Source organism: Delphinapterus leucas, chromosome 13 (genome assembly GCF_059928025.1).
Source record: "Delphinapterus leucas isolate spDelLeu-1000000601 "Yukka" chromosome 13, BTC_Dleu_Yukka2, whole genome shotgun sequence".
Taxonomy (NCBI): Eukaryota; Metazoa; Chordata; class Mammalia; order Artiodactyla; family Monodontidae; genus Delphinapterus; species Delphinapterus leucas.
Window position 1 is genome coordinate 86691582 of NC_143141.1, and position 24200 is coordinate 86715781.

At 43.2% G+C, this 24200-nt stretch overlaps 2 protein-coding genes across 4 annotated transcripts in view; one reads left to right on the forward strand and one right to left on the reverse strand.

The window, feature by feature from the left end:
- Positions 1-413: 413 nt before the first annotated feature.
- On the forward strand, positions 414-23795 carry PDIA6 (protein disulfide isomerase family A member 6). Of its 2 annotated transcripts, XM_022554129.2 has the most exons (13): positions 414-542; positions 5873-6014; positions 9298-9355; positions 9807-9933; positions 13047-13153; positions 14837-14967; positions 15365-15479; positions 16011-16151; positions 16926-17010; positions 17133-17205; positions 18342-18500; positions 22103-22199; positions 22803-23795. In XM_022554129.2, the coding sequence occupies exons 1-13, from the start codon at positions 524-526 to the stop codon at positions 22869-22871; spliced, it is 1323 nt and encodes a 440-aa protein (XP_022409837.1). In that variant the 5' UTR covers positions 414-523; the 3' UTR covers positions 22872-23795. The 2 variants fall into 2 exon arrangements, with proteins under 2 accessions (XP_022409837.1, XP_089779567.1); XM_089923441.1 differs by lacking the exons at positions 22103-22199; positions 22803-23795 and adding an exon at positions 21315-21406.
- ATP6V1C2 (ATPase H+ transporting V1 subunit C2) overlaps positions 23743-24200 on the reverse strand; it is a 54239-nt gene continuing 53781 nt past the window's right edge. For both annotated transcript variants that reach the window (XM_022554132.2, XM_022554130.2), the window contains one exon: positions 23743-24014. In XM_022554132.2, the coding sequence (XP_022409840.1) occupies positions 23925-24014 (90 nt within the window). In that variant the 3' untranslated portion in view covers positions 23743-23924. The remainder of the gene's footprint in view (positions 24015-24200) is intronic.

Genomic DNA, 24200 nt, shown 5'->3' on the forward strand with positions numbered 1-24200 from the left:
CCAAAGAAACTTATCCTCCCTAGAGATAAAGAGAATAAGGGTCGGGGGTGGGGGGGAACAAGGGATGAATGAGGGTTGGAAACGGTGTCGTTAGAAACAAGTGGGAAAAGAGAGAATCCTAAGGATGCGAGAGGTAAACCAAGTACTGTACTCCTGGAGTGAAAAGGACGGAGAGCCCAGGAGCCACTGTAGGTACGTGACGGACACGCGGGATGGAGCGGCTGGCCTGCCCCGCCCCCAGCTAGTTCCTCCTTCCGTCGCTCGCCCCGCCCCCTCAAAACCCAAACCGGTAACCTCTACCCGGCTGCCTCCCATTGGCTATGCAAATGAGAGAAGTCTGTCGGGACCAATAAGCCGCGGCCACGGCTTGGTGACGTCTTCCGGCCCGCCCCTGCCGCACCGCCCCGCGTTTGCCTCGCGGGCCGAGGACTGGACGTGAGGCGGCGGGGGCGCGGCACGGCGGAGGGGAGGCGGTGGCTGGACGAGGCGGTGACCGGACTACGCGGTGGCCCCGGACCTCGGCATGGCTCTCCTGGTGCTTGGTAGGCGCAGGCCTCTTCGTCCGGGGGGGGGGGGGTGGTGGAGGGGCAGCCTGGGAGACCGGGAATCCCCATGGCGGGCCGCGGACGGGGGAGCGAGCGGGTGCGTGGCCTTGGCCGGGCCCGCGCTGGCGGGGAGGGTCGCTGGCCCGGCCCACGCGGAGGACGCAGTAGGGGAAGCCCCTGGGGCGGTGGGGGAGCTCCGGGGACTGGGGCTGCTCTTGGCCGGAGCCCCCTGCGCGGGCCCTCGGGCAGAAGTGCGGGGCGCGTGGGGAGATGAGGGCGCCCTTGGCGGGGGCGACTTCCTCCCATCCGGGAGGAGCGTGTGCGCGAGCGCGGCCGGAGGCGGGAGCCCCGAGACCGGGCTCGAACCCAGGGCGCCTGGGACAGCTCCGAGCGTGGGGCCGAGTGGCCGGTGCCGGGCTCCGGTGAAGGGGCGGCGTTGGGTGGGCCGGGTGTGAGCGAAGGCCGGGAGCTGCCTTTGAGCCCAGAGACCGTCTATGGCTGATCCCTGGCCGAGGTTGGGTACTGGGGGGCCACCTAGCAGGGGGACCTTGTTCTGGGCCTCGAGTGTGTGCGGGAGAGTCACGGGCTTCTCACACTGAAAGTTGTCCTCACCACCTGTTTTATGGAATTCCCACTTGTAAAAAACCTGAACTATCAAAACCCGGTCCTGAAATAAATCCTTCCTAAAGCGGGTCTTACGATGCAAGAGCACTTTAAATGTGGTTGCACTTCTAACAACCAAATTGAACCCAGACTTTCTGGACTTACGTAAATGTCAGTTTTAGAGACTACAGTAGTGTGGTTGAGGATCCCGTTCCTTCCTGGGCTCCCCTTGGTCCCAGCCAAGGTGCTCTGACAGTGGATACCTGAACACTGTGGATCCAGATAGCAGGGTTTGAGTCCCACCTCTCCGTCACCCCCGCATCTACTAGCTGTGTGGCTGGGAGCTAGTTACTTAACCACTCTGGGCTAGTACTCCATAGGGTTGTTCTCAGGATTAAGGAATTTATATGTCTAAAGAGAGTAAACAAGATCGAAATATTTGCCGTATTAGAAATATTTGCTGTATTACCATAGAGAGAATAGATGAGGGGGAAAGAACTTAGTTTCTGTTCCGTTGCCTGCGAGTGAATTCAGACAGGGCTGTGAAAGAGTGTAGGATTCTTACAATTAATTCATTATTATAATAAATGTAGTCAGCCTTTTGGGGCACCCTCTCGGTTTCTGGATGAGTGCTTTGGGACCATGTACTCTTGCTAGCAGGTGTGGGACAGAGATGTTAGTGACGTGGATTTAGAACATCCTTTACTACCCTGGAGGAATCATGGGAGGCCACAGATGGCAAAATCATTGCTCACATAGATTCTAGACCCTTGGGTGTTCCGGTTTCGCGTCGGTGCTCGTTATCAGCGAGTGGAATGGCCGTGTGAGTTTTAGAAACAACAGTATTGGTCATCCTTGACCTACTTTATCACCTTAAGTGGGCTGAGGGGTTTTGTGGGGGTAGTTGCTGACTACTTTTCAGCTGTTGGAATTTGTACCTTTTCTAATGCTTTTCTGAGTAGCATGTTTGATTTCCTTGTAACCCTACTAGGTCTTACTGCCTTCTAAGGAACTTAGGTCTTGAACCTTTATCAAGACATTTCCACTGACAGCCACTTATGAGGAGGGAATGCTCCTATGAGAACCAGGCCACTTTATAGATAAGAAAAGTCCAGCCCCCTTACTGGGGGGGGAAAAGCTCAAGTTCATGTTCTACTGAGTGTCATTAGGCATGACCATCTTTGTACAGAAAGGAGGCCCATTTCTGAGGTAAACAGTCATGGTTCATCCTTTGATGACTCCGGCCTGCTTGACAGCATGAGGAGGAGAGTACATTGTTTATTGCTGTCCCTGATTGGCATGAGGAGGGAAAGAAGGTAATTCTCCTGCCACAGGCCATAGAATGCCCCTCTGGGGGTTATACTTCTGTAGGCTCCGGTCCTTTGGTTAAAATTTGGGGTTGCATAGCAAGGCACTCTTTCTAATTATGTGGCCTTAGGCAAGTTACCTTTTCTGGTCTCCATGTCCTGTGCTAAAAATGGGCGTGATGATACACACCACATAGAGTAGATGAGCTACTGGTACACAGTGCTGTGTAAGTGTTATTCTTAGTTAAGATGGCAGTTTTTGGAGGGTACTTGGACAGATACATATATCAAAATGTTAGCCATACCCCATTCCCCTTGTAAGATTTTCTCTTAAAGAGATCATATTTATTTGAGGAGGGAAGAAGTGTTAGAATTTTTAGCATTGGCCTGTTAACAGAAAAAAATGGAGACCATCAAATTATGTCAGTAGTGGATTAGGAACATGATACAGCCATTAAAAATGGTTACATGGGGGGTAATGGGTAATCCATAATTACTTATGTAGAAAATGTAACTTATTTTGAGTGAAACAAGGTTACAGAAGGGAATGTATGTAGTAAGATCACATTTATATAAATGTTTAGGCCTCTCTATAGTGTAGATATGTTAGTTAAGAGTACCCACCAAACTATTAATGGTTCATTCTGGTGGGACTGTTGATAGTTTTTCTTTTTTTGGCTTTTCTCATTTTTGAAACTTTCACAAGGAGCTCAGTATGTTGAAAAACTAATAATTCATACGGATTTTTTTTTTTAAAGAAGATAAACGTCTTTAAACGTAGTAGATCTCCATAGAGGATTTTCTAAGACCAGTCTTCCTCTCACGCTTACTCAGAATTAGGACTGTCTCTGCTTAGGTTCTTGATTTACTTGCTTTATTAAATATGTCAAACTCTGTAATCTTTCCTGCAGCACCATCCAATAGAAATATAATGCCAAATTTGTATGTAATTTTAAATTTTCTAGTAGCCACATTTAAAAAGACAAAAAGAAGTAGGTGAGATTAATTTTAATATATATTTATTTATCCAGTATATCTAAAATATCACCTCAAGAGGAAATCAATATCAGAAATATTAATGAGATAATTTACTTTTTTCCCCACCAAGTCTTTGCGATTTGGTGTGCTGTTTACACCTACAGCACACCTCAGTTTGGAGCAGCCATGTGTGGCCAGCGGCTGCCATGTTGCACAGCAGTTAGCAAGGGAGCCTCGCTTTGTTTTGCTTGACCTCCATCCACACCCTTTCCCACCTCTTGAGATGGAAGACGAGGTCATTCGGTTGCAAGCTACCCCCGTCACTGACTCTGGGTTCCCTCCCAGCCTCCTAATTCAGGCATTTTGTTACATTATTCCCTGTACTTTAGCCTCTCCCTCCACATATTTCTTCACTTTGTGCTCAGCTCACTCCCATCTTTAAAAAGAAAGCTTCCTTCTATCCCCCATTTTCTTACTGTCTCCTGCTCTTTCTAAGAAACTTGTTTAAAGAGTTACTGTGTGATTTTCACAGCTTGTCCCCTCCTGCTCTCTCCAGCCCTGTGCAGCCTGACTGCTGCTTACTTCCACTGCTGTACCTCAACTGCAGTGGACAGTTTGCAGTCGTTCCTACTTCGCCTCCCAGTATTCTTTGTTACTGTTGCTCATTCCGTCTTTCCCCTGGTTTATGTGAAACCACTCTCCTGATAATTCTCCATCCACTGTCCACATTGCAGCCAGAATACTCTATAGAAAGCAAATCTGATCATACCCCCTGCATGATAACCCTTTAGTGGCTTCACATCACCCTTAGTAAGGTCCACAGTTAAGTTCCTGCAATACTAGTCATGTCTATCATTCAAAGGCAGTGTTCTCAAACAGTGTCATTGTTATTCATGCCCATGGCGTACTGAACATTTTTATCTTGAACACTAAAAAGACAACATGGTTTAATGGGTAGAGCTTGGAAGTAGAAGTCAGGGAGCTGCTCTCCCAGTTATGTGTGACCACAGACGGGCCACTTGCTCTCTATCTGCCCTTGTTTCCTTATTTACAAAATAGGGATGATTCCCATGTTCTCGTTAGTAGTGCTGTGAAAAATCAAGTGGATCCAATGCATTTGAAAGTGATTTAAAAATTCAAAGTGCCTTGTAAGTATAAGGTGGAGGATTTAGCAGTAGAACAATTAACACCAGTATACACTTATTCCAGAAGAAGTTTACCATTGGGTTGTTCAAAAAGTTCCATTTGAAATCTTCCAAATTCTGTTTACAAAGTAAGCATGTGAAACTGTGACTAAGATGGCATATACACACATGCTTTCTTAGAAGACAGGTGAGTCTCTTATAATTCTTTGCATCAAGAGATTAAAAGAAGGAAATTATATGGTCATCTTCATAGATGCTGAAAAGAAAGTAATAGAAATTTCTTTAATATCATTAAGTTTATCTGTTTCAACCCAAAAGCTAGCAAATGGGAAAATATACCTATTAAAGTAAAAAACGTTCTGTTATTTAGCATTATTCTGGAGATATTAGACAATGCAGTTAGAAAGCAAATTATATATTTTATAAAATTTCATATATAACATATATAATTTATGTTGTGTGTCTGTGTATACATACACAGACAAATTTAAGGGAGGTAAAATTCTGACATTACCAGTTCAGAAAACTTGGGTTTTTAAAATATTCAGAACTTGTTTTTCTATGTAATTGTTATAATCTGCATGTAAGTTCCCAGAGTAGCAACAAAAATACACTTGGTCCACAGTGTGGCTAAACTATGCTATTAATGATACAGACTCTCTGTCCTTCCGTTATAACATTGTTCACATGAACATTCTTTCGGAGCTCATCCTGCAACACTGTGAGTGCCTGATGATGTGCCATGGATAGTGTTAGTAGAAAGAAAAATATTTAAACAATCATTGCCCTTAAGAGAGTCACAGTCTAGTAGGGGAGGCAAATAATTATTTTTCCCATCAATAAGCTTTAATAAAGATAGCGTGCTAATACTGCAACTGAATAACACAAGAAATACCATGTGGATTATCCAAGGTCACAGAGCTAGATGTAACTTCCCCATTTTCCAGTGCCCTTGCCCATAAAACGGTGATGATAGTACTGCCTCATAGAGTGTGGTTGTACAGAATGAAGGTGTTAGTGTAGGAAAAGCACTAAGAAGAGTATTTAAATCTGGTCCCAAGGCAGCTCAAGAGATGAGGGTGTGGGCTGTCTGTTCCCTTAGCGGGGACTAAAGTTCCAGGGGCTACAGCAGCAGCCAGGCTGGGGGTGGGAGTTGGGGAGAAGGGGGTTAGGAGAGAGCTGACCCAGGCTGTCCTCTGAAGGGCCTTGGTCAGTTGAAAAGGACTTTGGTGGCCCAGGTTTCCTGTCAGCGTGAACCCTGGTGTTGATGGTGTGCTTTTTGTTGTTACTCCAGGTCTGATGAGCTGTACCCTCTTTATAGCAGTTAATGGTCTATATTCGTCTCGTGATGATGTAATCGAATTAACTCCTTCAAACTTCAACCGAGAAGTTATTCAGAGTGATAGTTTGTGGCTTGTAGAATTCTATGCTCCATGGTAAGTATTATAAAATAGTTGTCAGTTATTTATGGTACTTTATAAAATTAAGAAAAATACTACATAAAAGTGTAATTTTATTCAGCCATCTCGTTTACCTAGTTTACTGATTGTTTAAAAGAGGTAGAGAAAACATCCATGTAATACTAATAAGAAGAGATCTCATAATGGCAAAATATAAATAAATAAAAGAGGTAGAGGAGAGGGAAACTGTTGATTGAGTCTGTTAAAGGGTGCAGAGATTGAGCCACTGACAAAAAAAATGGTGGAAGTAGCTAATAGTTGCAAGAAAGAAGGAAGGAAAAAACCTTCCTTCCTATAATTTTAGGAAGATACATCTTTATGATGAGGTAAGTGGGGTGAAGATGGAAGGGAAATTGATTTTTTTTTTTTTTTTTGCGGTTCGCGGGCGTCTCACTGTTGTGGCCTCTCCCGTTGCGGAGCACAGGCTCCAGACACGCAGGCTCAGCGGCCATGGCTCACGGGCCCAGCCGCTCCGCGGCACGTGGGATCTTCCCGAACCAGGGCACGAACCCGTGTCCCCTGCATCGGCAGGCGGACTCTCAAACACTGCGCCACCAGGGAAGCCTAGGAAATTGATTTTATGCAGAGAGAATATCGGGCAAAGGAAAGGGAAGAACCAGTGGTTGACTCCATTTTGTTTCTTGAAGAGGGTTGCTTCCAAAAATATGTAATGAGAAAATTTGGTTTGATTTAAAAGTTCTTCTCTTGCCTTACATCTGTTTCTGGGGTGGAGGGTGGGAACAAACTTGTAATTACCATTGAAATTAATAGTGCCCAGATTCATACAGCTGACCCTTGAGCAGCACAGGTGTGAACTGCGCCAAGTCCACTTACATGTGGATTTTTTTTTTTTCCAACAAATTTGTACTACAGTGTTACACAATGCACTGTTGGTTGAATCCATGGATACAGAGGGCTGACTGTAAAGTTACATGCAGATTTTCCACTGCAGAGGGTCAGCACTTCTAACCCCCATGTTATTCAAGGGTCATCTGTGCAGTCAAAATGCAGTATTGTTTATGTAGTTAAAACCTTTAATGGAAACAAAACAAAAAACCAACAAATACACATGTATAAAATAAAGGCTATAGGATCACAAAGGAAACCTAAAATGTTGGAATAACATTATTAAAATAGCAAAATAAATCTTGATATGATTATGTACTACTCATTTACTGGAACGTAAATACCAACATCTAACAGCTAGCTACCATAATACTGAAACAGTGATGAACATAAATGATGTTTAAAGATACCTGCAACAACTATAGTGGTGATAAGAAAATAGCTGTGATTTTTATCTGTGATAGTCACAAGTACTAACCAACTATGATATGTTGTTAATGTTTATAACTGAAGGAAATCCTAAATTTCAATTACAGGTTAATGAAAATAGAGGATTTTTTTCTTTCCCCATCAAAGTTCACAGAGCCTCTCAATTTTTATCCACCAGTCCTTTGGGGATTCATAGACCCCAGCTGAAGAACCCTTGAGTTACAGGGTGTGCTGCTATATTTATATTTGTGGCATTTTGATCTGTCTTTACATTGCTTCACATTGGAATTGAAGGGGATGTATACTCTGACAATCTCCGATTTGAGTCCTTATTTCATTAGAATAAATTGAAATTAAAGAGGCACAAAGTCCTGTAAAATTTTGACTTGTGGACTTCTAAGTAGCTCACCGAAATAGCAAAACATACTGTATATGTAGTGTGTAGGATCAGCATTTCAGGACGTTTTGCTGAAAGATCCTGACTTTTAAAATATTGGATTGGACTTCCCTGGTGGTGCAGTGGTTAAGAATCCACTTGCCAGCACAGGTGACACGAGTTCGAGCCCTGGTCCGGGAAGATCCCACATGCTGCGGAGCAACTAAGCCCGTGCGCCACGGCTACTGAAGCCTGCACACCTGGAGCCTGTGCTCCGCAGCAAGAGAGGCCACGCGGTGAGAAGCCAGTGCACCACAACGAAGAGCAGCCCCCACTCGCCGTAACTAGGGAAAGCCCGTGCACAGCAATGAAGACCAATGCAGCCAAAAATAAATAAATAAAATAAAATACTGGATTAAGCTTAAGCCCCTATGAAAGGTGATGTTACATAGTGATTAAGAATGTGGGATCTGGAGCCAGGAAAACCTGTCAGGCAGCTTTGTCACTGGGTGGTATTGGGAGGGTTTCTTAACTTCTCAGGCTCTGTTTCCTCATCTGTAAAATGAAAATGACAAAGCCTGCTTGCAGGGTGGTTGTGCTGATTAAATGAGATCCTGCCTGAAGAGTGCTCATCGTGGTGCTGGCACGTGGCATTGGCTCATCAGATCCTTAGAGTCTTAATTAGAAGAAAATATACTTCGGTTAAAAAAGGAAAAAGTCACCTATATAGATAAACTAGCTATGCTGTCTTCATACAATGGGTATTATGCAATGATGAAAATAATACAGCTACCTGTAACCTCGATGACTGATTTAAACATAACAGATTTCTGTATATATAATGTTTAAAAGCAGTTTTCTGTGTGTGTTATATTTCACGATAATTCTTTTCAAGTACTGGTACCTAAAAGATTAAGATTATTTTTCCTTGTGTTCATGTGACTGTCACTCATTCGTGTTCTTTTATCACCACCTTGCAGTATCAAGTGCTTTTCACTTGTTAGCCATACTAAATTGGAACTACATGTGCATTTTTACCTCTACAAGCTGCTTGTGGGAGCCAAAGAACGTTGAGATTTAGGCACTGGATATCTAGACTCTAAAACAGTTGCCTCATCTATAAAATGAAAAGTTTGGACTAGATCAGGGACTAAATCAAACCTTAATAGGTTTAAGAATCACTAGTAGAACTTATTAAAATACAGGTTCCTGAAACCCTTCTCTAGGAACTCTGGTTTCTTGGGGCCCAAGAACCTGCACTTTGCTAAGCCGTACAACTGGGACCACACGTGAGGCACATTTGACCAGATAAACGCTAAAGTTTCCACTCAGGGAGAGAGTTATGAATGATAGTGTTTGTTTAGACTCTTTAAATACACTTTAACTCAGCAGTAATTTGGAAGCTTTTTTATTATGATATGAAAGAGGATCATAGTAAAATCAGGACAGTGAGTTCCTTCAGGTCACCGATCATGTTTTTTTAGTGCTCTTCTCCCTGCAGGTCCTCACCCTCAGCGCGTGTCACTCAGTAGACTGTTGGTGAATGTTTCTCGAATTGGGAATCAAGGACTTAACTGTTGCCTTCTTTGTGTTTTCATCCCCTGAAAGGTGTGGCCACTGCCAAAGGTTAACGCCAGAATGGAAGAAAGTAGCAACTGCATTAAAAGTGAGTTTCTGAGATGTCCACATTCACCTGTGTATGTTAAAATAAGTTTAATTAAGCAAATGGGCTTAATGTACAATAGGAAGTTAATTTGCATATTGAAGCCCAATACTCTTGTTCTGGTGCCAAAATTATGTAGGGAGCAAAGGGATACTGTACATTCTAATTTTTATCTTGTCTACTTTTGTTAATCCTGTTGCCCAGTTAAATGGCATAATTATGCTTAGCCGTGCTGATTCTGGGAGCTGCACAGTTTCCTCACAGGCTGACTTGCATGTTGCCCAGCTTTCCATTTAGGAATGGTTTCCCAGGCTAAAGTTCTCATTGATTCTGTTGGCAAATGGAACCTGGCCCTTTACTATCTTGTCTCTGAGTCTACATCATCAGATGATGGGTTCTTGTGGAATCTGCTCTGGTTGAAAGAAAAATAGATATTTCTTTTATGTTTGCACAGGATGTTGTAAAAGTTGGTGCAGTTGACGCAGATAAACATCAGTCCCTGGGAGGTCAATATGGCGTTCAGGGATTTCCTACCATTAAGATTTTTGGATCTAATAAAAACCAACCAGAAGATTATCAGGGTAAGGACTTTTCCTAATTACTTCATTCCATTGGTTGGAATTTTAATTTGAGCAGGTAGGTAGAAAATAGGGAACCTGGGACTCTATAACCTGTTGGCCCTGCTACCTGCAAGTTTCTCACCCTCTTCGTGCCTGAATTTCCTTATCTGTCAAATGGTATAGAGTAATTCCTACCTCTTCTGGGTTGCTCTAAAGATTTAATATGTGTCAAACAGGTAGAAGTTTTTTTTATTACTGTTTATACTAGGTTAGGCCCACGGGCTTAGCGATGGGAGAGTAATGATGTTTCGTGCTTCCCTCTTTTTCATTACAGTTTTTAAAAAATACTAGTTACTGAATATTTTATAGTTAGTTAATATTTAATAAGTTTCTGTAATTACTTAATATTTGAAAAGATCTGCAAGTGTTTTCTTGCTCTGATAGCTCGCCCCTTCACTGTGGGGCAGGTCTAGCATAGCAGCGTGGAAAAAGAAGAGTCCTGTAATTTGGAAGTCAGTTTAAACTATTGCTATTACTATGGAGTATTTTGCCCATGAATCTTTATGCCTTGTAAACATGTATAGTATCTGAATATTAAAGCTATTATTTAGTCTTTTAAACTATTGATAATAAAGAAGTCCCACAAGTTCTTCATTTTATAGACAGTGGTCAGTTGTATCTGCTGTGAGTCACTGAGGCAAGTGGGCAGAGGATCTTGGCTCAGACTCCCTGTTCTTTTACAGAATCGCCTGTTATTTAAGATGTCACAAAGCATCATATTTAAGACACTCAGAATTGCTAAGTTGAGCCATATCCAGGGTGCAATAAAAGTATTGGGCGTAATGTATTTAAAGTTTAAATTATGGCTCATTTGATCTTTTTTTAAAAAAGATTTTGTTACAAGGGGCATGTAAGTGACTAAACTTAGAGTCTAAAATCTTAGGTTTTGCTTTATGTGAGAAGAACAAGTTTTCAGGGTTGGAGGGGGGCAGAATCAGCATCACGATAAAAACAAAGTGACTGTTGTCTTATCTGTACTTGGTGTCCTGCATTGTATCCAGCGGATTGAGAAAACATTCCCAGAAAAGGGAATGTGAAGGGAGCAGAGAAACCATAGCACGAGCTTTGAAGATAGCCTGGCCTGGGTTTAACTGCTGGCTAAACAGAATACCTTATCTCTCTGGATCTGCTTCTTGGTTGTAAAATGGGGATGTGAAAATCTGTTTTAGGCTACTGGAAGTTTCACTGAAATAGTACATGTAAAGCATGTAACTTGGTAAATGTCGGTGTGGTTGGTACCTCACCAAGATGGGGGTCAAAATACTTGGGGATGAGGCCTTAGACACATCATTTCTCCTAGACTCCCCAGCTCTAAAGTTCCATAAAATGATCAGTTTCATTTTTCTGACTAACCACCTGCTTTTCTGCTTTGGAAGATAATTTGTTCATTTTGCTAACTTGTAAAAATGGAATGTTTAGAGCAGGGGTTAGCACTTGTCCTGCTGCTTGTTTTTGTAAATGAAGTTTTTCAAAACACAGTCACACTTGTTCATTCATATGGTCTATGCCTACTTTCACACTAAAACAGCAGAATTGAGTAGCTGCAGCAGTATGGCCTGCAAAGATGAAAATAATTACTGTTTGGTCTTTTGCAGGAACAGTTTGCTCACCCTTGGTCTAGAGTGAGAAAACCCTCTCTGTCTTTTTCCCGAGTGTATTTCTTTTTTTTTCTCTTTTTTCTTTTTTCTATTTTCACTTTAAAAAAAATTATTTATTTGGCTGCGTTGGGTCTTCGTTGCTGTGCGCAGGCTTTCTCTAGTTGCAGCGAGCGGGGGCTACTCTTTGTTGCGGTGCACAGGCTTCTCATTGCGGTGGCTTCTCTTGTTACGGAGCACGGACTCTAGGCGTGCGGGCTTCAGTAGTTGTGCCACGTGGGCTCAGTAGTTGTGGCTCGTGGGCTTTAGAGCACAGGCTCAGTACTTGCGGCGCATGGGCTTAGTTGCTCCATGGCATGTGGGATCTTCCTGGACCAGAGATCAAACCCGTGTCCCCTGCATTGGCAGGTGGATTCTTAACCACTGTGCCACCAGGGAAGTCCCCCTAGTGTTTTTCTTGATTTGGTATATTTCCAGGTGGAGATTGGTGGTGGAAGGGGCACTGGTTCAGAAAGTGGAGGTGTCTGCAGTAGATAAGGAGCAGAAGGCTGTTTTTATGTTGAAGTCTTGCCTTTCTGTCTCAGGAAGTGACATACTTGGTAATCTCAGCCAGGATGTAGTGCAGGATGATCTGAACACACTCCGAATGCTGCTGTTGTGTATTTTCTTTCTAATGTCAAGTCTGAAGCGTTCTCAGAAGTTTTTAATCTCTTCCTGGGCAGTTTGATTAGAAAACTCTATTTTTAAGAAAGAAGAAAGAAGAAACTTTCTAAAAAGATTTTTTTAGTTTTGCCTTTAAACTCTGAAGATAGTCTCAAGGCATATATTATCCATATTCTTCTGAGTCAGTTAATAGTCCCCTAACTTCTTCTTGAGGACATAGTTTTTGGTAAACTTCCAAAGGCTATTGTCACTATCTTTAATACGGGGCTTGTTACTTCCTATATTAGGAGTAAGTTCAGCTACAGAACCTAAAAGCCCAAAATAAGTGTTTTAAGCAAGGTAGAAAACAGTGGATTGCTTTCCAGTTTCCTAGCTTCGGACCCCTCGTATCCTACTTCTTATTATCTCATAGAAATAGTTTTTCCATTTGCCTCATTTGGTACTTTGTGTTTAGAAATTTCCCCTGCTCTCTTAACTAGATAACCTTCTTTTTCATCTGTGTACGTGTTACACATTCAGTAAACATTTGTGAGCTGTTCTCAGTAGTAGATGGTATTTATGGGTGAACAGAATGTCCTCGTTCACAGTAATAACCTAACACTGAAGAAGAGGATTTAGTTTTTCCCAGCGTAAAGTCTAGCAGGAAATACAGTCTGGAAGAAACTGGCTGTCTTAAAGATACACGTGGTGTTAGGTCTGTTTGAACATCAGATGAAGCTCACAGGTATGTAAAGGTTCAAGTCTTCAGGTAGCATCCGATGTAGGCTCCCAGCCCGCCCGCCCCCGCTCACCTGATGGCCCGTTGTCTTCCCGTAGGTGGCAGAACTGGTGAAGCCATCGTAGACGCTGCTCTCGGTGCTCTGCGCCAGCTCGTAAAGGGCCGCCTTGGGGGCAGGAGTGGTGGATATAGTTCTGGAAAACAAGTAAGGCTGTGTATAATGTCAGTTTTTAATGTGGCATGATCTTTAAGCCTGACTGTAAACTCCGCGTAGAAGATAATTACTTCTTAAAATATTTTAAATTGGTGGACTTTCGGTTAAAAAGTAATAGGAGGTTGACTCCCTCCAAAAGGGAGTCAGACACCCAGCCTACTCGCGTGGCCCCTCAGAATCACTGTCGCCATAGCCAGTCCTAGGGCATCCGCCACAGCCGCAGGCCGGGAACCACGCCCCGAGATGGCTTCCTTGGCCCAGGGCCGAAGTACAAGGGTTTGGCCTACAGTGGGAGAAAGAGCCCCAGGCCGTGGGAGTGGGAATCTGGCTTCCATGGCGTTTGTGGTTCCAAAGTGGAGAGAGGGAGACCAGCTCTCCTCCAGGTCAGCTTTGGGCAAACGTGGATGAAATTTGGATGACCTCCTGGCCCGTGTCTGTGGCAATCAGGCTGAAATCCCTGGGCATCTTTACATAAATGGACAGGGAAGAAGATTCCTGTTCTCTGGATTGGTATTGCAGATTCCCGTGTGTGAAATGTGGCGTAGTTATGTTCTTGCGAAAAGGCATTGAATTCTCCCTGGTACACACAGGCACACCTCGTTGTGTTGCATTTTTTACAGAGTGAAGGTCTGTGGCAACCTTGTGTCGAGCAAGCCTCTTGGTGCCATTTTTCCAGCAGCATTTGCTCACTGTGTCACATTTTGGTGATTCTTGCAATGTTTCAAAGTTTTTCATTATATTTATGGTGATCTTGATCGGTGATCTTTGGTGTTACTATTACAAAAAGATTATGATTTGCTGAAGGCTCAGATAAGGGTTAGCATTTTTCAGCACTGAAGTATTTTCTAATTACTGTATGGTCATTGTCTTTTAGATACAATGCTAGTGCACACTTACTAGACTACAGCATAGTGTAAACATAACCTTTATGTGCACCAGGAAACCAAAGCATTCATGTGAGTTGCGATGCTCACTTTATTGCAGTGGTCAGGAACCGAACCTGCAGTATCTCCAAGGTCTGCCTGCGTATGTACACACAGCCCTTCACTCTTTTAGGAGGCCAGTGAGACTAGCTTCTTTAGACAGACTCAGAGCTTACCAGAGATTTCATGATTTTGCCTTTTGTTTCAGACTTAGACATTTAATGAGCACAGTTGTATTTCCTACCCCCGTGGCTTCTGGCCCAGGCAACCGAAAGCATTGTATCGATTCTGACTGCTTTGTGGGTTTAGTACTGAAGAAAACTCTTTGAAAAGATAAAAGGATTAAATGTTATTTTTAGCTTTCTTAAATGGTAGGGACTTTATGAAGAGGTACTAACTGGATGTCCTGGGATGAACCAGCGCTGTTCTGAATTAGAGTGGTGTTATTAAGGTGGTTCTTTGAGCCATGCTGAGGTTTCTCTTAATGAAGATAGCAGGGGGGGTGGAGTTCAGATACACGTTCCATATTACACTGAGGGTACTGCTAATTGTTTGAAAGTAAATACTGTTTGCCAAGTAAAAAGAATAATATTAAGGAATGTCCCCAATCTGAGTAAAATAGTTTTCAGTTGAAATAAGAACTCAGAACTTTTAAGTTGTAGAAATGATTATTGTTATACATATATTTAGAATAGGATTAGTGTTCGTTTTGGCCAAGTTGTAACTTAAGGTTTAATGTCACAAATGACAGGGTAGAAGTGACAGTTCAAGTAAGAAGGACGTGATTGAGCTGACGGACGACACCTTTGATAAGAGTGTTCTTGACAGTGAAGATGTTTGGATGGTTGAGTTCTATGCTCCTTGGTGTGGACACTGCAAAAAGTAAGTGCTTTGTACCAGGTGCTTTTTTAAGTCAGGTGCTTTTAGTCTGTCCACGTGGCTCACTTTGAAAGAGCTGAACCAGGTCATAGGTAACCTCCAGGATCTCCTCCCCAAAAGCTCCGGCTCTGAATGAATGTTAAACGTCAGCATTAGGGCCGAGTGTTTCCTCTTGTCGTATTTTCAGTGATTAACAGGGAGCCGGCATCCAGATTTGGGGAGCGTGGTGGACGAAGGACCAGGAAGTGAATGTGAAGGGGGCATCATGCCTTTCGTAAAGCTACACACAGAGTGTTTCCCAAGTGTGATTTAACCGGATTGGGCAGAAATGCACACACCAGTTAAAGTATTTGTGCCTACAGTTAAAATACACTTTTAAAGCGCAGGTATTTTTCTACAGTCTAGAGCCAGAATGGGCTGCGGCAGCTACAGAGGTAAAAGAGCAAACGAAAGGAAAAGTGAAACTCGCAGCTGTGGACGCCACCGTTAACCAGGTTCTAGCCAGCCGATACGAGGTGCGTGTGCTTACGAGGCTGGTGTCTTTGTGAGGTGCCCTGTGTTTTCACCTGCTACACCGTCTAGTACTCCTGGGCTCTCTAGGACGTGGGAGCGGGGAGGCTAGCCGTTTTGTAATGACAAAATTAAATCGTTCTACTGTTGTAACAAGTGAACCTGGCACTCAAGACTGTTGGGGGCTTTTTGGTTTTGTTTGTTTTGTTTTCAGTATCGCACTGCCTATGTGTTTAATGTGAGCCCGAGCTTTCGCAGGTTATTCGTACAGCTTTTGAAGTTGGTTCATTTGTTCTAGAGCACATAGACTGTGTTAAGTATATATCCAGGGTTTGAATAGGATTCGGCTAAGCCTGGCAGTGAGACTGTTAAAACCCCCTGATCAGCAGACCTCTGTGTGCTGTCCCTTACACATCAGTGCAGGCTAGGGAATATTTTTGTTACATTAAATTACCTATAAGGTAGTTTTAGAAACCATAAAGATCTTATTTCTTATGAAATGGTAATTTGATTTGTACTCTGATATTTTTTAATAGATTAGGGGATTTCCTACAATCAAGATATTTCAGAAAGGCGAGTCTCCTGTGATTTATGATGGGGGACGGACGAGATCCGACATCGTTTCCCGGGCCCTTGATTTGTTTTCTGATAACGCTCCGCCTCCTGAGCTCCTTGAGGTAATTAAACCTCTTCAATCACTCGTAGTAAGGGAAGCTTTTCCAGGCTGATGATAGAGGATATTAAAGCAGTAATAGCTTGCTGTCTTTTCCAATAAGCTCTTTCTCTTCTCTTTTAAAATTCTCTCTTTAGAGTGTTTTTGTACTTTCAGATGGGGAAAACTTGTCTGAAAATGGCTGCCCGTCATAAGTTTTAGTGCCAAAATAATCGCACTGTGAGCAGAAGTGTACCTTAGCGTCTTAAAGATAGAACGAATCCATTCTTTCATGTATCGCTCTCAAAACAATAGCTAACGTTCATTGAGCACCTGACCACGTGACAAGCACTGTTCTGGTGTGTCTTTGTGGACTTTTCTCATTTAATTCTCCTCTGAACACTTAGAGGTAGATACTGTTTTTAATCTCCATTTTAAATATGGGGACACAGGCACAGAGAGCCTCAAATTCATGTAAATATATGATACATGTAAATGTGTCTTTTTTATCTGTCTAAACGACTAAATGTCGTAACCAGGCTACATGCAGGTATTCTGACTGTGTGTATATACAAATGCCTCAGCACCACCGCGGATAGATGGCTGAGGGATAAAAGCAGAAGTCTTCACAGAACGTCTCGTGGTGTTTCTATAACGCACACAGAAGTGTTACTTGGGAAGAGGCTTATCTAGCTCTTGAGTTGCTTTGCTCTTAACGAGAGTGACGACGCTCACGCCAGCTTACCTCTGGGCTTTGTGTCACGTGGCCTTCCAACACCCTGTCTTCTGCGCCCCGCAGATCCTCAGCGAGGACGTCGCCAGGAAGGCGTGCGAGGAGTACCAGCTCTGCGTTGTGGCTGTGCTGCCGCATATTCTAGACACGGGTATGGCGTGCCGCTTTCCATTCATTGTGCCGTGTTCCTCGCTCTGAGAACGCTTAATTGACAGATTAATTTTACCCATTCCTTTATTTTTACCTTAAAATTTTTTTGTCCATTTACATCAGGAGCTGCAGGCAGAAATTCTTACTTGGAAGTTCTTCTGAAGTTGGCAGACAAATACAAAAAGAAAATATGGGGGTAAGTTATCGAACTGTCTCAGTGTCGTCCAGGTGGGAGAGTGCAGCGCTGCGCGAAAGCGGCTCCCTTTGTGTTTTCTGTAGGCTCTGTTCCTGTGCTCACTTTGGCATGTTTTTCTATTTAGGATATAAAAACACTGACCACCTAGGAGGAAATGAAGTCATGCAGGACTCTTATTTATAACACGCTTATTTGTACCCCAGCACACTTTTTCTTAGAGGAATCGTGTTCTGATGGCGGTTGGGTTCTAGGCTAGCAGGCAAAAACGCCATTAGTGACAGAGTTCAATTCTTAGCACAGCCTTGAAGGCTAGATAAAGAAAGCAGAAGCAGAGGTGTGTACCCTCTTCTGAGTGAGGGCCGGACGCAGGCAAATGTTTAAAACAAAGCTTGTCTCTGTTTCCGTTGTATTAATAATCTTTTTGCTCCATGTCGTCCGTATCCGCTGCTGTCCCAGGCACCACGTGTCCCTGCTGTCCCTCTCACAGTGGCCTCACACTGCCTCCGTTAGTCCAGCAGGTGTTTACTGTGTGCCTGCAGAAGGCTGCGTGCCCAAGTTCCTTATTCTTCTCCCTTGTATGAGTGGAGGGAAGAGCTTTTTTTGGTTGGTTTTTTGAGCGTTTTCTCCTTTTTTTTCTTGTGGCCTCTCTGCGGGGCATGCGGGATCTTACCCCGACCAGGGACCGGACAGCCCGGGAGGCCCCAAGGGCAGAGATGTGGTTGAGCATTTTTGTATGTATTAAATAATGGCACATCCTTAACTTCTAAAAAGAAGTTGTTACACTGCTAAAGTACGTGCTTAATAACCCAAACGATGTTGGTAGGATTTCAGGTAACAGAAAATTCATCAGGTTTGTTGGACAGTATTTTGGGGACTGAGGGGAAAAACAGTCCTAGAGATAGACCAGTCCGTTTGGGGGACTTCCGGGGTTAGGGTCTAGGGAACATAGGAGAGGAACTGTAGTTACTTCAGAGCACATCTAGAACACATTATTTTAAAAACTAATCTTGAATTTTTCATTTATTTTTTCACCTATTTCATTCAAAAGATGTGTAATCTTTTGTTCTTTAATTGTTAGTCAGGTTCTGACTAACTCAAAAGGGATCTTTGCCCTAAAAACCAATCTGCTTTTCTAGGTGGCTGTGGACAGAAGCCGGAGCCCAGTCTGAACTTGAGAATGCGCTGGGGATTGGAGGGTTTGGGTACCCCGCCATGGCAGCTATTAACGCACGCAAGATGAAATTTGCTCTTCTGAAGGGATCGTTCAGTGAGCAAGGCATTAATGAGTTTCTCAGGTAATTCCTTGCTTCTTTGAGTTGTTTTTGTTTTGTCTCTTTGTTTGGTTCTATTGTGGTAATTGGTTCCAAACTAGATTTATATAGACTAGGCAATAAATGGAATAGTTTTGTATTTCACATTTCAGAGAATTAACGTTTATAAATTAGAGCTTTGGAGTCGTCTTCCTGTGCCGTGGAAGTCTTCTACTTAGTGAGTGATACTAGCACATTCCTCCTCTTGGGCCACCTTGCCATTCTGTGCACTTGACATTGGGCTTGTCCTCATTCTCATAAAGGTCTCCTTTGGGCTACAAGCAGTCCCGTCTCACCCACTCCCACCCTAGGATGCTTTGTACCCCTGACTTCAGGTGATAGAGTTTCCACCCCTGGGCACTGGATTTAGAATGTAGTTATTTGAAAATGAGTGCACTTACTGAAGTGACTCCAAAACGTGCAAACAATATGATAGGTTCTCAAACTCAAAACCAATTTACAGAGCTCGCTAAGCTGCCCTGTTGTTCACCTCATCCTAAAACTGACTTAGTCGTCATTTAGGCAAATACAGAATGTTAACCCCTACTTTTTCTTAGATTTGTGGTGATTTGATTAATGCCTCTTCCCTATTAACTGTGAGTTCCACAAAGTTTGAATCTTTTACACAAAACTTTACCCCTAGTCACCACTGTAGAGCCTGGCTGGTAATAAGCTCTTATAAATACTTATGAATGAACGATTGACTTCTTGTCTCTGGAACAGTTTCAGTTAGGAAAGGCATCCCTACCCTCAGGGACACTGGCAGGAAGACTACTCGTAAGTGTGCTTCATCCTTTTCCAACAGCGAATTCCAATCTAGAAAACCTTAGAGCTCTGAGTATAGGAGAGTAGTAAGTAACCTTGAGATTAAGCCTCTGGACTCACGTAAAGTACAGAGGAGGTAAATGCTTCCAGGAGCAATAGCATGTTGTAAACTTGAGGCAGTTACTTTTGCTTGACATCATACAGGTCACTGGTTCTCAAACTTTGTGTCTTGGAGTTAACAGAAAACCTCAGATTACCAGTGGAGAAAAGTCTGTGGTAATGAATAGGAAGGAAACAAAACGTGGCAGTATGCTTGTTTCTAGCCACATGTGAGTCTTCTTTTCTAAGGAGACTGAACTTGTACGGAGCATGTCACTAGTGAGGAGACTGCCTCCAGCTGGCCGGGGTGGGGCCTGGCAGAGAGCTGGCGGGTACATCTGCTTGGTGGCGAGAGGCACCAGCGTACGTACTTGAAAAACCACACACCTGCCACGTTCTGCGTGGCTATTGGAAAACCAAGGACAAAAACCATCAGTGCGTATACGCAGGTCGTCAAACAGCCCATAGAAGTTAATGGTAACAGTGAAGCTAAACTAACAATTTATAAATGTAGGGGCAGCAGTTGAACACTGTGGTCAACCCAAGGTGACATTAGTGCTTTCTGCATCTTTCCTTAAGAATGTCATGTTATGGGAGTTCCCTGGTGGTCTAGTGGTTAAGATTCCGGGCTTTCACTGCCATGGCCTGCGTTCAGTCCCTGGTTGGGGAACTGAGATCCTGCAAGCTGCACGGTGTGGCAAAAAAAAAAAAAGTCATGTTATGTTCTATTGGAGTAGCAGCCAGAAAAGGCAAGTATATAATTGTGCATTACGCCCCCAGAAGTGAAAAAGGGCTTGAGTCATATATTGGCTTGGCCAGAAAGTTCGTTCACGTTTTTCCGTAAGATGTCAAGCGAACTTTCTGGCCAAGCCGGTATATGCGTTCGTGGCCGTTCAGTTTGAAGGCGGTGGCCATGCTTCTCCAGGCTTTCTTAGTTAGAAGAGAGATCTGTTAGCATTTAGCCTAAAAGGAAGATGGAGCCAGAGGGCAAGTGCGTAATTGAGCAATTAAAAAACCTTTTTTTTATTTTTTAAATGATGATTGAACTCTCTGCCCTCAAGGTTCTGTTCCTTTTTGAAGGTTTGACATCTTTCCTCTAGTCTGTTTGCTTTTGCCGCTGACATTATTAAGTAGGAAGCTAGAGGCTGATGTCCGGAGATAATAAATAACCTGATTAAGGACACAGAACTAGTAAGAAGCAGAACTGCTGACTTTTTATTATATACATGGGTTTGTGTTTCCCACATAAACCAGAGCCTGGATTGTCCTGTGCCTTTCCCTAGTAAATTGAGCCGTTCTGGCGGAGGTAGTAGCCTGCGTGTGACACAGGTCTGACTTATTGCGCTGAATACCTCTGTTCTACCCATACAGCACAGTTCATGGAATGGTGGTGAAGTGGGCTTTTACATATGTATAATCCTGTTTTCTGAACGTAACTGGTGTGTGTACGTCAAGGTTGCTCAGCGTGGGCGCTCTCAGCATGCTGGGCCCGGTAGTTGTCTGTCTTGTGCATTACAGGATGTTTAGCAGCATCCCTGGCCTCTACCCCCGGATGCCAGCAGCGTACACACACGCACACACACACACTCAGTGATTTGTGAGCTGTGACAATCAAAAATGTCTTCAGACATTGCCAAATGTCCGCTGGGGGCAAAAATTGCCCTCAATTTCAGAACCACTGATACACATTGTCAAATATGCCAAGTAGCCGAAAGCAATGGATAAAATTACCCAGTTTTCCCGCTATGCACAGTAACTATTGTCAGACACATACAGGAAACGTGATATCCTGTTTGTTTTTCTTTTACCCATATTCTTTTTTTTTAATCGAAGTATAATTAATTTACAAATGTGTTAGTTTCAGATGTACAGCGAAGTGATTCAGTTATGCATATATTTATATATGTATTTTTCCATGTCTTTTTTCTGTTATAGGTTATTACAAGATATTGCGTAGAGTTCCCTGTGCTCTTCAGTAGGACCTTGTTGTTTATCTGTTTTATATATAGTGGTGTGTAGATGTTAATCCCAAACTCCTATTTCTAAGCACCCTTCACCGAGGATATCTGGAGGCTCCTTTTATAAAGAAGCCTTGCTCACAGTGTGGCGATCGCCTCTACATCCTTCCAGGGAAATGTTTATCAATACCTGCCAAAGTCAAAACCTAACACACTGTTTCATGGTACAACTCTTCTGTCTGAAAGCTTGACGTGTGAAAATTGCCACCATCACCTATAGATCATTGAGGGGGCCTGTGGTGCCTGTGGGTTCTGCTTCCTGTTAGAAATCTGAGAAAAGGATTTCAGTTTTAAGGTACCATCTTTGAAAAAGCCTTTCTAAAGTTAGTGTGGAATTTTGTTAATCAAGTGTTAGTGTTGGTCTAGACCATGTTCTGGGTCAACTTTGATCGTTTTTACACACTTAAGTTGTATTTTAGCAAGATATGTTTGCTATTTTGTTTTAATTATTGGCAGTACCTGGCTTTACCTACTGCCAAGGCCTTAGTCAGGAATGTCATTATATTGTCATCTGGTTACATTGTTGTCCCTGATTGAAAAGATAATACTGTTCATGAAGTGCTTTTCCGCGGAGAGAGGTGAGAAATGCCTCTATGCAAACATAGCAGGGAGTAGGGAAGGGAAATCGTTATTTTTGAAAAGTTGTTTCTTCATCCGCACCAGCAGTCCGTCATTAACACCCGTGCTCTGCTCATTTTCCCCAAGGGAGCTATCTTTTGGGCGTGGATCTACAGCACCCGTAGGAGGTGGGGTCTTCCCTGCCATCAGCACCAGAGAGCCCTGGGACGGCAAGGACGGCGAGGTGAGTCCCGGGACCGAGCTGTGTGTGAGCAGGACTCGCTGTCGGGGCTTTGGTCCAGCCCCTCACTTTCCCGATCCCTGTGCATCTTTGCTACTTGTAAACAAGACCTTTGCATCACACCTAAGCCTTGCTGTGAGCATAACCTGAAGAATCAACCTCACGGGCCTTTCGGGGTGTTCTTTGTCGCAAGACCCTTCATCCCATCCTCCATATTACACGGTGCTACGTGACATAGGATATTCGCGACAGAGACACCGAGATAGATTTCAGTGAGGTTGCTTTCCTGTTACCTGTAAAGTGAACATTTAAGCTAGAATTCATTAACTTTGAGAGAAGTACAAAATTGTAGCTTTGAAATTAGCATTTATTCCGGTACACTTCTGCCCACCCCCCTCCAAAGGACCAGTTAAATAGCTGTTAGTTTTCTATCTATATAATAATAGGCAAACTTAAAAGCAGGAGCTGGACTGGGGAGAAACTTGTGACTAAAGCCCCTCTGGAAGTTTAGTGCTCTGTAAACTGAGATGCCAGACTTCCAGGGTCGCCCTGTCTGTGGTTCCGCATAGACCCTGCAGGGCCTGATGGTGGCTTTCCGTTTTACAGCTTCCCGTGGAGGACGACATTGACCTGAGTGACGTGGAGCTCGACGACCTGGAGAAAGATGAGTTATGAGAGGTGCCGTACAGACTCGAGTTTTCTTTTCTTGGGAGCGGATTTTCCAGCAGTGAAGGAACGTTCTTTCCAATCAGATGGATCTACCAGTGGCCTTTTAAACCAAGAAGTAACACTGATTGGTCATCTGAAAACACTGCAAGAGTGAACTTCTGCATCTCAAGAAAACAATGAAAAATTCTGTGAATTGTCATAGCCGGTGAATTGGGTTGTATTCTGTCAAATAATATTTTGAAGAAAACTGATGGGCTGTTTAAGCGTTTTTCCCTCCCTCTGACTGCTGCTTGAATGTTCTTGGAGGCTGTTTCTTACATACCAAGTTTTTTAATGTGATCCTTTCCTTTGAATATTAATGGCTTTTTTCCATTAAAGAATAAAACTATTTTGGACAATGCCAATAAATGTATGAAATTAGTGTCCACATCCTAAATTCAGTAAATTAGTACTATGAAGGGATGACCTTGATGTCTCTCCTCCCTGTAAACCTGTGGTTCACATGACACCATCTGGATGCCTGCCACCACACAGATTTTACACGTGTCCTGCAAGGCTGAGTTTCAACTGTAAGTGTGAAACGTAAAGCGAGCTTATATAGAAGGATGAAAAACAATGGTTTGTCAAGTGAGAACTGCATTCCACCCCCAGTGTTTTGTCTTTGGGCCATCACCAGCGACTACTAGGGTAAACAGCCGGTTATACAGTTAGCCCACGGTTTTTAATACGCTATTATTAAACCCTCACAAAATGTCCCTTAAGACGTGAAATAAGCGGCAGGTTAGCAGTTTATAGGAAGTCCCCATTTATGTAAAACATTCAGAAAAGTGAAGCTCTGAATTCTGTTAGCATGTAAATGAAGAGACAATTCAAAGGATTGAGAACATTTCTTTATTGTAACTTAAAAAAAATAAATACAACTGTAACTAATTTTTGTGAGCAATATTTCTCTAAAAATTTAAATTCTGTAGGATACTTAAACTCTTCTCTGGCTAAAGGAAAGAAGCGTCTGTGGTAATTTGCACAAATATGCAAGTTTAGCGGTGCTGGCTCATCTTTCTAGTCAAGAAGACCAAGGTCGATGTGGAAGTAGACATAAGGAAAGTAGTCTTGGTTGCTGAGTTGCAATCCAGGGATCTCCACGGATGCCTACAAAAGACATGGTCACGTTCTAAGTGCATAAACTCATTTCTTGTTTTACTTTTCTGTTTGAGGAAAGCTCTCTAGGCATTGACTGTATTTTCTGCCCCACAGTCCGCCCCCTACCCCAAACACACACACAGCCTGTTGTTAAACTTTCACATTTGTGAAGTGTAGATTTTCCTAACAGTCTGG

Excerpts from the sequence above, each read along its gene's own strand:
- PDIA6 (XM_022554129.2), top strand. Across the intron at positions 9,356-9,806 it reads AAGTAGCAACTGCATTAAAA|GATGTTGTAAAAGTTGGTGC; the intron begins GTGAGTTTCTGA and ends ATGTTTGCACAG. Across the intron at positions 9,934-13,046 it reads CCAACCAGAAGATTATCAGG|GTGGCAGAACTGGTGAAGCC; the intron begins GTAAGGACTTTT and ends GTCTTCCCGTAG.